At 38.4% G+C, this 13575-nt stretch overlaps 1 protein-coding gene across 2 annotated transcripts in view; it reads left to right on the forward strand.

Annotated features, from left to right (window-relative positions):
- LOC128448108 (gamma-aminobutyric acid receptor subunit gamma-3) overlaps positions 1-13575 on the forward strand; it is a 55236-nt gene that overhangs the window by 24234 nt on the left and 17427 nt on the right. For both annotated transcript variants that reach the window (XM_053430655.1, XM_053430656.1), the window contains one exon: positions 7892-8112. In XM_053430655.1, the coding sequence (XP_053286630.1) occupies positions 7892-8112 (221 nt within the window). The remainder of the gene's footprint in view (positions 1-7891; positions 8113-13575) is intronic.

Consider the following 13575-nt stretch of genomic DNA (forward strand, 5'->3'; position numbering starts at 1 on the left):
TGTATTGAAAAGTTAAGTCCTGTTTTTTATGATGGTATTTCTGAAATATTCAGCACCCATGCACAGATAACAGCCTGTTACTCTGTTTAATGTGAAACAGCACTGCTGCATTCTCCTGCATCTCCAGTGCTACTATGACAAGTATGTCAACATCCCCTCTTTACCGTGTGACTAGCTCATTTGAAACCCTATTGTCAGAAGGAGCTATACACAGTGGCAACAGTTGTCATACTTGTATTGTTTCTAATTACAATGCAGGGTATAATTCAGGGTGTCATGACTTCTCCAAGAGATAGATGGTGATTCATTTCCTTCTCTTTAGAGGAAAACTATCAAAGTACAATCAAAAAGATTTGCAATATTCAAACTTATTAACATTGACTCATTAAAGTATCAGACTTTTGACAAACAGGTGGGGATACCTACATACAATGCCTGAATGTTTTGAGAGGATTGGCTGCTGGAGTCTATTCTACACCTTCTAAGTGTGAAGCAGATAAGAAGAATGGTTCTCAAGATCTACAGAGTTTTTGAGGAATTAATAGACTTATTATGTATTTTTTTATTTATTTTATCTTGTTGTTAAACGTTTTGGCAATAAAACGACTTGGTTAGGTTTTTACGAAAAACAAGTTTATGGTTAGGTCCAGCATAAATATTGAGTGCATAGATGACAAAGAATGTAGTTCACATGGTAAGAATGGAGCTTGTTCATTGGCACACTGTTTAGTTGCACGCATTGTAATATTGCTTATTTGTAGTTTTTCCTTTCTGATTGTTTGTAGGTGGCACTTGCTGTTTTGTGAGGTTCAGGCAGCGAAGCCACTTGGTTAGTTCTTGCCAAAACAACAATGCTTAGTTTAGGTACAAACACTGACAAAGTGCATACATGAAACAAGATTTGTTGTATATAAAATAGGACTTTCACTCAGAAGACATGTTCAATTCTTATAAGATATTTTAATATTTTCACTTTCAACCCCTTTTAACTGTAGGCACCAAAATGACCCTGGGACTGAATTTGCAATTTTCCACATATACAGTATGTATCGTGTGTACAAGGACTCACACTATGATTTTAGCATTGTGTCTTGGTTGAAAATATATGTTTTCCATACAGCTGCAACAATATCTCAACAAATACAATACAGTGCTACAGGCGTCATATGTTGTAGTTGACCAAACTGTGAAATAAAATCCGTCTGATTCCCAACATATTACTAGTAGCTGTTTCCATGCAGTCATATTACCTATCCGGAGATTACAGGCTATCGCAAGTGTGTGCAAAAACGTTCTACATGCATATTTGACTGTGATCAGTCATTTTTTTTTACACTTGTAGTGAGCATCCTATTTTTTGTCAACCACCTTCCATCCACTCAACTGTCATTTTTTTCTTCCACAGACTCACTAATGATTAACCACAGCATGAGTGACTCATTCAGAAGAAGCAACAAACAATATGTTAAGTTGGAGAAGGCAGCATTTTTGTAATTATACAGAAGCTATTTTTACACTGAGGTCATGCAGTGTCAAAGGCAACCTTGTGCAATCCAGATTTTCCTTCCAAAGCAAAAGCCGACGCCATTGGGATCCCCAATGCTATTGTCATATGTGGATAAAGCCACTCACTCAAAGTCTGTCACACACCGGATACCCAGAGAAATACAGTGTTCTTGCCAGTTCATTTCCAACTGCATAAGTGAGCTGCTGGCAGGGCTAAAGCAACATGCCTGGTACTGTGGCTTTCTTTTGGCTCCCAGCACAATATTAATTTGCAATGTCCCCGCAATTTGCAGCTCACTAATTGTTTGGCTCATACCTGCTGTGAAATGAGATGGGCTTGATATTTTTTATTATCTTCAAAGGGTAAGTTAGCTGGTCCAACTTAGTTATTGGATGACTCAGGTAGCAAAAGCAAAAAGTGTATTTCCCTCAATAAACCGCAGTGGTTCATCTAATTCCTATTTCTTTTCCGTTCGTTTTTTTCTGGCTGAAAGACTTTGGTAATGAAGTCACTAGCATGAGGATCATGTAATGAGGCTCTTGGTAATGCCACAAACACAACAGATCTCAGTGGAATATTAATATGCTTCCAGTGCTGTTCAATCAGAATGTAATGATCGATCAAAATAGATCTTTCCTGTTACACCTGTGCTCTCAACTTTCATGACACCAGTGTGAGCACACTACGATCTCCCTCTGTGTCTTTTCTAGTGCCACGACAGACAGTCCCTAAATTCATTTGAAGAGTAATGTAAGGTTTGGATTACCATAAGCGATGAATAGACAGCCTGTACTTCTACCGTTCTACTTACTACGATCGAAGCCCTTATCTTTTCAGAAGGGGTAATATTTGAAGCAGATACTGGATGTAGTAAAAACAAAAAGGAACAATTCACGTAACAGAGTGCATTAGATTCGGCATTGAACTAATAATTGGATGTAGGGCCACGATACAGTGTATTATGTTCCTTTTAGCAGGCAATTCTTGAAAACTTGAAAAAACTAAAATGTTTTATTTTTACCTATTGTGTTTCCTGAATTGTTATTGAAATACATCAAGAAATGTAAAAGCATTGACCCTGATCTTTGTTGGACTGGTTACCTCAGAAAACGATTGCTGAAGTTCCCCACATAGAAAGTGCATATGTGGTCAGCGCAACCCTGGCTGTGGTTGCACTGAAGCACTTTGGACCAAAGTAGACATTCCCCCTTCTAACTGTGTCTGTGCACTTGGCAACGAGCAGCAGGTCACTCCAGGTGGGTGATGAAGTTTCCTTTGTTGCAAGTGACCTTAAACTGGGTCTAATGAGGACACAAGGTCCCGGACAAGGGAACATGACAAGACGTCTCAAAGCACAGGACAGATACAGTATGGACTGTATGGCTTTTACTGCAAGTTCTGCCTCACACTGCCGAGCTGGAGCTGCATGCTTTGTCCTAATTTACAGTAGTGCAGAGAAGAGAACTGGACTTTTGAACATTAAGTCAGCCCTCTACCCTAAATATACCCACACATTTAGGCAGGAACATGTTTATTTTACTTATATATATATATAAACTTTATTACAGGCTCAAGGCCCACATGATAAAAAACAATACATACAAACAATACATTACATAAAAATATACTAGGAAAAAGGGCTAAAAAAGGCACTCATGCCAGTGTTCCCAGATCTTAGATCAGAATCAGAATCAGAATTCTTTTTATTGCCATGTATATTTGCACATACAGGAAATTGCCTTGGTGTGGTTGGTGCACTGTACAAACAACAATATACAAACAACAATTTAGAAACAACAATATAAAAACAACAACAATATTGAACAACAATATATACAGTAAGAGTTTTGTGCGGTTCTAAGGTGCATAGATTGGTGATAATGCCAATAATATAGAGTTATAAATTATGTGCGAGGGGGGGAGGGTCAGCAGAGTCAGTGTGATACAGAGTCAGTGTGATGCAGGGGGCTTGTTTGTGAGCCCCACTGCCCTGCGGCCAGGGTCTGTCATCATATCAATTATACAATTTGTAGAGCTGTCCAGCCGACTCATAAACTTAAAAGTAAGGTTCCTCAGCAAGGCCATGAAGTTGGTTAGACCCATATTACAGAACAGCTCACTTGCTCTAGTACTCCTGGGTTTCTTCAGGAGTATCCTAAGACAGTCATTATGGGGCACTTTCAACTTACGCAAGCTCTCCTTCTTGTAATTGACCCAGAGTGGAGCTGTATAGAGAGGGGTGCAGTAGGCTCTAAACAAATTAATCTTTACATCAACTGTACAGTGGTGGAATTTTCTAATCAACATGTTAGCTTGGACATAGAGCAATCCCCTCTGTCTGAAAATGTCGGCATCATCCTCCAACGTATCTGTAATAATGTGCCCTAAGTATTTGGTACTATTGGACACCCCCAGAGTTTGCCCAGAAAGATGAAAGGCAGGAAACTTAATATCCATGTCATCCTTAGTCCTAAAGACCATTACCATGCTCTTCTTGGCATTATATTTCACATCAAAATCTACCCTATAATTAGTGCAGATGTTAAGCAGCTGTTGAAACCCACTGCTACTAGGGGAAAGTATAGCTAGATCGTCTGCATACATAAAGTGGTTGACCAGGGAATCACCTATCATACAACCTGTTCTGCATCCCCTCAGCTGCCTGGAAAGGTCGTCCATATAGAGATTGAAAAGCGCTGGGGATAATATACCCCCCTGCCTGACCCCGTTACCAACCTTAAAAGGGGTTGATAAGATGCTCCCCCATCTAACTCTCATACTCTGGTTCGCATACCAGTAAGCTAGGATGCGTACTAAGCTACTGGGCACACCCCTATGGTAAAATGTTAAAGTTGTAACTATTTCTTGTCTGAATAAAAGGAGTTACTTCTACACTGAACAGCACTGATCAAGGACAGAGACGGTTGGGGATGCTAATAGGAAAGTAGGAGAAGGAGCAGATAAGGACATTATAACTTCTCTGTTTATGTTTAATAAGACAGGCTGGGGAGTCTGTTGACCATCTTCTTCTATGTCCTCTGATAAACTAAAGCAGTGGTCGGCACCTGGGTTCAACCTCAGGTCAAAATCTCTGCCAGATCATTCGAAAAATGTACTTATTTTTATTTCACCATATTGGACTGACATTCACTGGTTCAGATTTCTGACAAGACTGCAAAATTCCTTGGAGCACAATCATGTAACCCTTGTTCCTTTTGTTTTTTGCAAGGATTTCTATATTGAGTGGAAATACAGAGCTTTTGTTTTAAAAGCTGTAAACTTGAGATGGAAGATTGTGTCGATTGCTTCACAGTCCTCTGAAACAGCTGACATGCAATACATGAAACAAATAAATTGAGTAAATCATTCAAACTTGTATATAAGACACACATTTGAACAGTAATATAGCAAATTTAGTTTCATGTTATACAAAGTGTGGAGTTTCAGAAGGAAAGCTGCAACCAGCATCCTCCCAAGTAAACAGTCCACCGCAGTAGGCATGTTTAGAACAGGCACTGCACTCGGTGTCTAAAATAGTGTTTTGTAATAGTACGATTTTTCTTAAGTGGAACTGAACTGTACAAATTGTGATCAAGGGTTGCTTAAATATTATGGCAACAAAGCTACATGTAATATAATTGAGTGGATTTTAAATGCTACTCCATACCATATTTTATTAAAAAACATTGAATAAATTAACTTATCTAAACCAGTTTAATCACAATCAATTTCAAAAGGAAAACCTATTTACATTTACTAATTTTCCAAGAAACGTTTATTTATCTATTAGATTATTAATTATCTGGGTCAAATTTATTTATATTTACCATTTATCCGTGTGAAACTCATTTATATTTACTAACTATATGGGTGAATTGGATTTAGATTTACCAATTAACAGCACAAAATGAATTTACAGTCCCTTATAATTAGGGTGAAATTGATTTGGATTCACTAAACAGTCCTTATTCTAACTTATATATTAGCACATATACAATAAGTATTTGAATTTAACTTTTAAATTGTAGCGCAGCACTTTAGATTTATTCAATATTATTAGATGCCACTTTGTTGCCACAGTTTTTTCTATTAAAAATATACTAAATGTCATGCCTTGTTGTGTGGTCAACAGATCACAATGACAAAAAGAGCAGCAGGTACAACTGCATTTAACAGTGTTGAAGTTGAATTGCAACATGACAATTACAATATAATTAATAGAGGAGGAGCTATAAAACAATGGTAAATCCATGTTGGGAAGTCGGTAATGCAAAAACCATGTGTTAATGTAGCGAACGGTGATAAAAACCAAAGACTGTCCAATAAGTAAAATTCATAATTGTTCTGCATCTTTAACCTTACTGTTGAAATATGAATAAGAATAGACAGCGGGTTTCATTCGATGAAATTTGAGTAAAAGGAAAATAATAAATTCCTCAAATGTTGGACTCCAATCTACACTCTTTTTTTATCATGTAAAAGTTACAATTATTTATTCAGTCAATGTTAGTTAACCCCAGTCACACAGGCCCCTGAATGAACAGCCTAAGACCATAAATACACCAAAGCTATAGGACAGAAATACTTTTGTCTATGCAGTGTGTACCTCTGCATTGCAAAACACGAGCATCCCATTTCCCTGGGGTAAAACTGATCCGCACTCCAGTTTGAATAATTTCATCATGTAGGGTCCACTTCAGTGTGCAGCAGTAGCTTTGATTTTACTGCGAGTATATACAGTACCTCTAACTCAGCAGCCTTAATATAGCAGATCCTCTGAGGTTTTGCAGTGAAAGACCCATTTTCTTCACAGCGCAGCCTCCTTTAAGGGCTCAAAGCAGCTGCAGGCAGCCGCAAGGGCGGAGGGGGGTGGGACTCTTTCGGCATAGTTTAACATACACTCTCTTGTGGAATTATAGAAGACATTACTAAGCTGGAGATTCAGGTGTGTTTTCTGTAACTCACCATTTCCTAATGTGATTCTCCCATCGCTTTACACTTGTTTACTTTATTTGCAGCACTTTTCCTCCTCTGGTCATTAAATCTAACAAAATTGTTCAGGTTTTTTCTTCTTCTCCTTTATTAAAACCAGCTGAGTGCCAAACAATTACAGGTCATGAGCACCTAGTGGCTCTCTTGACTATAGACGTTATTCTAATTAGTGAGCTATTCAAACTGGTGCAGAGACATGGTAGAAGGTCAAATGTAATTAAGGTAGGTCAGCATTATGAAAGTTGCAGGACAGACTGAATATTTTCATTATGTTACATATTTATCTGTTTATATATTGTCACCAAAGATGCCTCTAAAGCCCAACTGTTGCTTAGGAGAATTTGTGGATTTGTTTGTGCGAGCGTGTGAACCCACTAAAGCTGAGATCACACTACACAACTTTCAAATTTGACAGATAGCTGCACAGTTTACACCACACAACTTCATGATGTGTAATCAGGAGTCGTGGAGTCGTTTGAGTTCACACTAGACAACTGACTGGTGATGGGGGAGGTCATCCCAGACTGGACCCCAAACTACTTTAATCTCAAGCAAAACACACAAGCAAGAAGAGACACGTGAATCTGAATGATAAATCTGCTCTTCTGTGTCAACCTGTAAAAGAATGAATAGAGAGCAGCTCCATACAGCTCTGGACGAATAATTTGGTCCAAGCCAAACTACCGACCTGAACTTGAAAGGCATTCATTTTTTCCGTCAGAAATGGACCCGAGGTCGATGCTGTTAATATAAACTGCACTGAGTCTGTGTTACTCTGTCCAACACATGCATGGTTATTACTTGATTTCAATGCAATTCCCCTGTTTGCAGGCATGTGCAAAAATCCCCCTCACCACCTTCACCCAATGCTGCGCTCTGATGGCTGGAGTTGTCAATATCAATGGCATACTCATGAACCTGACACTAAGTGTGACACTTCAGATCTAATAGATTGTGTATTTCCAACTGTAAATCTCTTTCAACAAAATAGAGTTTGTGCTGGTGTGCAGTTATTGCTGAAAACACTTGCACTGCTTCCCTGGAGTTTGTGGTCAGCACAATGGTGAGTTAGGCAGATCAGTGAGAGATGCCAGTTGAGGTCTGTGCTCCACCTATGGCCCAGAGAACATGTAAAATGACAGTGGGTGCTGCTGGTGAAAGTGATGAATGGTAGATCGCACACAGAGATGTGCTGCTGAAACACATAATGCTTCTACTCACGGCCATTTATAAGGAAAATCGATTCTATTGAGTTGCAGGTGAATTAGTTCCTTTCTGTTTGTCTCTTGCTGAGAATACAGAACTGAATTATTATGATGTTTTGGAAATTAAACGAAACCAAGTGACACTGCACATTTATCCACTTCCATGTCTTGTTTTTCCTTATTTTAGGAATACCAAATCGACATCATCTTTGCCCAGACGTGGATTGACAGCCGTCTGAGATACAACAGCACAATGAAGATACTGACTCTAAACAGCAATATGGTCGGACTTATTTGGCTGCCAGACACCATCTTCAGGAACTCCAAGAATGCGGATTCCCATTGGATTACGATGCCGAACCAGCTGCTCAGAATATGGAATGATGGGAAAATACTTTACACCTTAAGGTAAAAACACATTTTAAAAGATAAATCGAGCTAAAGCTTTTACCATTAAGGGACGAGGATTAAAAATGTATATACATATATTGGGAGTTTCGACCTTAATTATACAGGATGTCTTATCACCAGTTCTTCTGTGTGCTCCTGCAGTCTGTCAGGGAAAATACCAGCAAAATAATTAGCACTGTTATCTGCGGCTGTGCATATTTGTTGCACCCATTTACTAGTTAATTACATGTACCTGAACCTTGCCATGTCAACAGTGGCGTTTCAAACAGTATCATCAATTATAGGTGATTAGGTATATTGTAGAGCTGCAACATTTATGTCATGCATATATTCAGGGTTCATACACATTTTGACCAGTGGATCTCCATGACTTTTCCATGACTTTAAACCAAATTTCCATGACCGAACATTTTGTGAAATCTCGGTGTATTCGCGAAAAAGTGACAATGTAGTATTCAAACTAACAATGAGAATTCCAAGGCATACAGTATACTTTAAATTACACAAACCCAAGTATGCCTGCTTATATTTGAGCGTATTTCTTTAAAAGCATATGAATTATTTAAAACTCAGCGTAAATGAACTAGGGATGGGCATTCAATTAAATGGTCTTAATCGATCGTTGGGAGAATTAACGATCGATTTTCGATTAATCATTAATATTTTCATATTAATATTCACTAATAAGCTATATTAAAATGCAGTGAAAATAAAAAAACTAAGCGTGTTTCCTCATTGAGATCTTTATTCGAAGATGAACAACTCTTGTGGCAGTTAAACGGGATCTGTTCACTGGTAACACTTGAAAATATGCGCTGCTGTACTCTAAACTAAGCCCCGTTTGGAGCTAGCTGAATTTGACTGTTCTCGCCCTCTCAATCAAGTTATTGTCACGCCCTAACTCCCGGAACCCCTGACACAGACCCGGGTCTGTCCGGGTTCCCGTCCATGTGGACTGAGGTCCGTGTGCGGAAATGAAGCCGAGCAGCGCAGGTTAGCTCCGGGCTGCTTTCTCCAAATGCAAACGTCCTCGCTGTGCTGCGTTCAAGGCAACTCGGATATTCCGACATCCTGCCACATAGCGAACATGCAATAGTTTTCATCCATGAAAAAATTATGTCATCGACGAAACTCATCGTCTATTAATTATGTCCATCCCTAAAATGAACAACATGAAAATATTAATATAACAAAATTCCATGACTTTTCCAAAACTTTTGGGAGATTATTTTTTTCCATGACTTTTCCAGGCCTGGAAAAACACATTTTAAAATTCCATGACTTTTCCAGGTTTTCCATGACCGTACGAACCCTGTATATTCATCATAAATGTTTCTGTAATATTTCAAGACAAAATGCCAAATGTTCTCTTGTTTCAACAATCCAGATCTCCGGGGGAAATTGCAACGTGATCTTATTGTTTATAGAAAAACTATTAATAGATTAATCTGTTTATTTTGATTAATCAATAATGGAAAGTGATCATATTGAAACACTCCACCAAATGACTGATCACACAAGTTATTAATGTGCCAGTGATTGGCATTTCACAGATACAATAGCTGAATCTGGCTGACAACCTAATCAAATATTATTTAATTACTAGACGTCTCTCACCCGACTCTCCATTAGCACCCTCTTCTATGACCCTTGTGATACTCACTGCAGAATCAGATTTTCTAAATAGAGGATTACGTGTTGGAAAGCCGGCAGGCCCATTCTGGGGCATATCCTATGTTTATTAACTATTGAGTCAAGATAGTCGACATTATCCAAATTAGTTGCTTACATAGTTATAGAGCTAGGGGCTATTATAGATTGAGAGAATACTTAGAATGGAAATAATTACCTTTTTAAATTGGATCATTTAAACCTGAGCATAACTCAATTAATGTAGTTTGAGGGAAAAAATCTCTATTTATACATTCAGTCTAATCAGAATCAGAATCAGGTTTATTGGCCAAGTAAGTTTGCACAAACAGGGAATTTGACTCTGTAAAGTGGCTCTCAGGTGCTTAGACAGAATACACATCACAAAAACAAACATAACAAAACAAAACAAAGCAAAGCAAAACAAAACAATACAAACAGTCCGAACAGTGCGACGGTCTAAGAAAAGAAGTGCAGGTGTGCAGGTTATTACATAGTGTGTTATCTGAAATCATCATTAGCATTTCTTAACATTGTTCCTGTAATGCAATTCACAAATCCCGAATTTTCTGTGCAGTGTGACAATTTATATGACCTGTTTGGAACCAATAATATTTATCAATAAACCAATTTGTTAACATTGTCACAAATTCAAGCAGCCTCTATCACTAAGACTCTCATGTGAAACAATTTGTGATGCTAACTTTCCCCAAAAAGAACACCACAAAGCAATTAGCCCCTATTATTAGCAATTGCTGCGCAAACTGCAGTTAATTTCCAACATCAATTTACCAAGGCAGCCACCCTTGTGCCTTAAAGCACACTTTGTAATTGTAGCACACCACATTAGTATAAAGGGCTCTTTCACTAATAAGCATCTTTCGGCATTGTCATAACATTTGAATGTTAATACAGCAAAGACAGTACCTATCGGATTTGGCACAAAAGCTATTCCAGCATTCAAATATCTGTCACGAAAAAGTTTACTTCCTCTCTCAGTTGTCCCTAAAAATGAACCTTCCCCAAAACTTCCTACTATAACTCTAAATAATTTACTGGATTATAGACTAGATCACAATTAAGGTGCTGATTTACAGCATTAAGACCTTATCAAAAACGTTACACCATCTGAGAACATATAGGTAAGATAGCAGTGGTAGTCTGATCTAAACTGGGTTTAAACATTATGTACAGAGACCAAGATGTCTAACACAAGCACATTTACAGAAAACATGAATGCAAAAGTGATAACACAAAAACAAAAGCCACACAACGGAAACACAAACACAAACGAAGTGAGTAACAATGGATTTTGACAGTGGGACGGTATTTTCTGAAAACCCGGACAAGCTAGCTGCCGCTTGAAATGTGATCCCTGTCTATTTGAGGTGTTACGATAGAGGTGCTTGTTGCACCAACATTTTTTTATTAAAAAACTTTAGTTTTCTCCCTTTTTGGCTGCTCCACCTGTACCTTAACAAATGTCATAGACAAATTCATTACAAGCAGGGGCCTGCTTGTCCACGTTTTTAACCGATGTTTTTACTGCGGTCATGACCGCAGTAAGTTATTTTGCTTGTTGCATTGTCACTTACGTTAACTGTGGTTGTGATTCTGTGAGACGCTTTTGTAGTTGTGTTGTGGCTTTGGCATTACGGTTTTCCTTTATTGTGCTTGTGTGAGACGTCCCGGCCAGCGAAGTTATGCACTTTCAGGAAGTTCATTTCTGACTATATTCCCAAATCATTCATTAATCCATCATCATTCTTTGTTTTCCTTGGCTTCTGACCCAAGAATATTCCTCCATATATTTCTTAATCCCAGAAAGATGCTTCAGTCTTTACCAACATACATTACTTGCCTATGATTCTTACAGCCTAGAGGTCTACTCAATCTCATTCTCATATACACATGAAGAGAAGTTTAATGAATTGCCTGCATCTTGAAAAGAGTAGATATACACAACAGGTGCGGATAGAAATCATAATTCAGGCTGGTAATCTGACTCCATCCCTGGCCATCCTTCCAAAAACCAAGAGACTAGGAGTCCTAGAGACCGTTAATTGTGTAAGCTAATCCTATTTTCTTGATGTAGACAACTATGGCCACTATGTTCATTGGGCAAGAAAGTCAACCAGATAACTAAATATATTTAAGAAAATATAATCGTCCAACAAATGTAAAAATGTATCCATGACAAACTAATTGTAGAAAGAGAGACCTGGTATTAGCTGCGCCACTGTAATCCAGCAGAGCAGCCAACATAGTAGGTTAACAGGTAAGCTAAGAGTTGTGCCTGTGCCAAGAGATCCATCAATTCGTTCCAGCTTGTTTTATCATTGCTGGTCAAGTTGACTGGTCATTGCAAAACCGAAACTGCTCTCATGCCAATGGGAAATGCTCCTGTGAACCCCACGGGCAGTCCGCCACCAGTGACCAATCATGATAGAGAAATATAATTGAATTTTTTATTTGTCTGTTTTTTGTCTTAATTTTCCTTTTCTTGGTACCGTCTCATCAACTTGAGTGGGAGGGAGGATGTTCAGTATTTTACTTTTGCAACTATTATCGCTTATTCCATGAAAAACAAATATGACAACTTGGTAACTCCAGATTCTTAATAGCTACTGTCAGGTAAATACTGATGTATTACAGATGTGGAATATTACACGATCTGTGATGCATCGTGTTGGGCCCAGGGAAATGTAACAATTCATAGAGAGCTAGTCGAGTCACAAACAAAGCCCAGCTGCATCCTTTTCTCATGCAGTCCTTTGATGTTGACTATTCAGGAGCGTGCACACTTTTAGCACTAAATCCGTTGATGGCTTGAGAGGAAGACAGTGAAATGTCATTTAGTATTAATTGTGCAGTGGCTTGGCTGGAATAAACAGAGATGACATTTCAGGATATCCATGCCTCTCCCGTACACATGGTAATTTTCCAATTCCGTGCTGTAATGAAATTCATACCAGAGCAGGGGGATTTTAAAGAGCTTTCTCTGCTCTTGTCTTTTATGTTATCTTACATATTTATTATACAAATTTTCTTGGAATTGCTATATAGTGGACAAAAGACCCTTTTTAAAGAAAAATGCCACTAAATTGCTGTTTCAATCCTTTGCAAACAAGGCCAGAAACAGTGTCACAGCTTCCATGTCAGGCTGGAGCATCTAGATCTTCCTTTTGCACACACATTGATAGAGAAGAACATTGCCTCCTCGAATCCAGGTTCATGCCATTAATACATAATTGTGAGGTAGACTGAAGCTGCAGCCTTGCTGCCTTGAAGACACACTCATAAAAGGGGCTAAAGAACTTCTGAGAGGCCGTAAGTAGTAGTAGTGGTGCTTTGAGCTGGATGTAATATTGACTGGCTACCATCCTCACAATGGCAATGCTAATGTTTGACACAGATTTGTGAATTGAAAGGCTTCTCAGACTGCCAAACACTGTTTTTTAATAATATGAAAAAGGATATATAGGTGTCTATGCATGCATATATGTGATTGGACAAACAAAACTCAATACTTATTTAATTGCTTTGCAGTAAAAGTTAATCCATTTTCTGATCGCTACTATCCAAGCAAATGAGTGAGCTGAGTATTTTCATCCACTAGTGCAGTGCTCCTTTTAAATCTTTGTTTTCTTGGCCTCTGGTAATACCCTGGAGTTCTAGAATATACTGTCACCTTCTATAGTTTGTGTGCTGGACGTTATGTGTAGGGCTTTGTTTTCATCCAACCTGGTGTATCTGCAATGAAGCTGTTGCACGTCCATGTTCAACTGGATTCAGTTTAGACTTTGCACG

This window comes from Pleuronectes platessa, chromosome 9 (assembly GCF_947347685.1).
Source record: "Pleuronectes platessa chromosome 9, fPlePla1.1, whole genome shotgun sequence".
NCBI classification, from domain to species: domain Eukaryota; kingdom Metazoa; phylum Chordata; class Actinopteri; order Pleuronectiformes; family Pleuronectidae; genus Pleuronectes; species Pleuronectes platessa.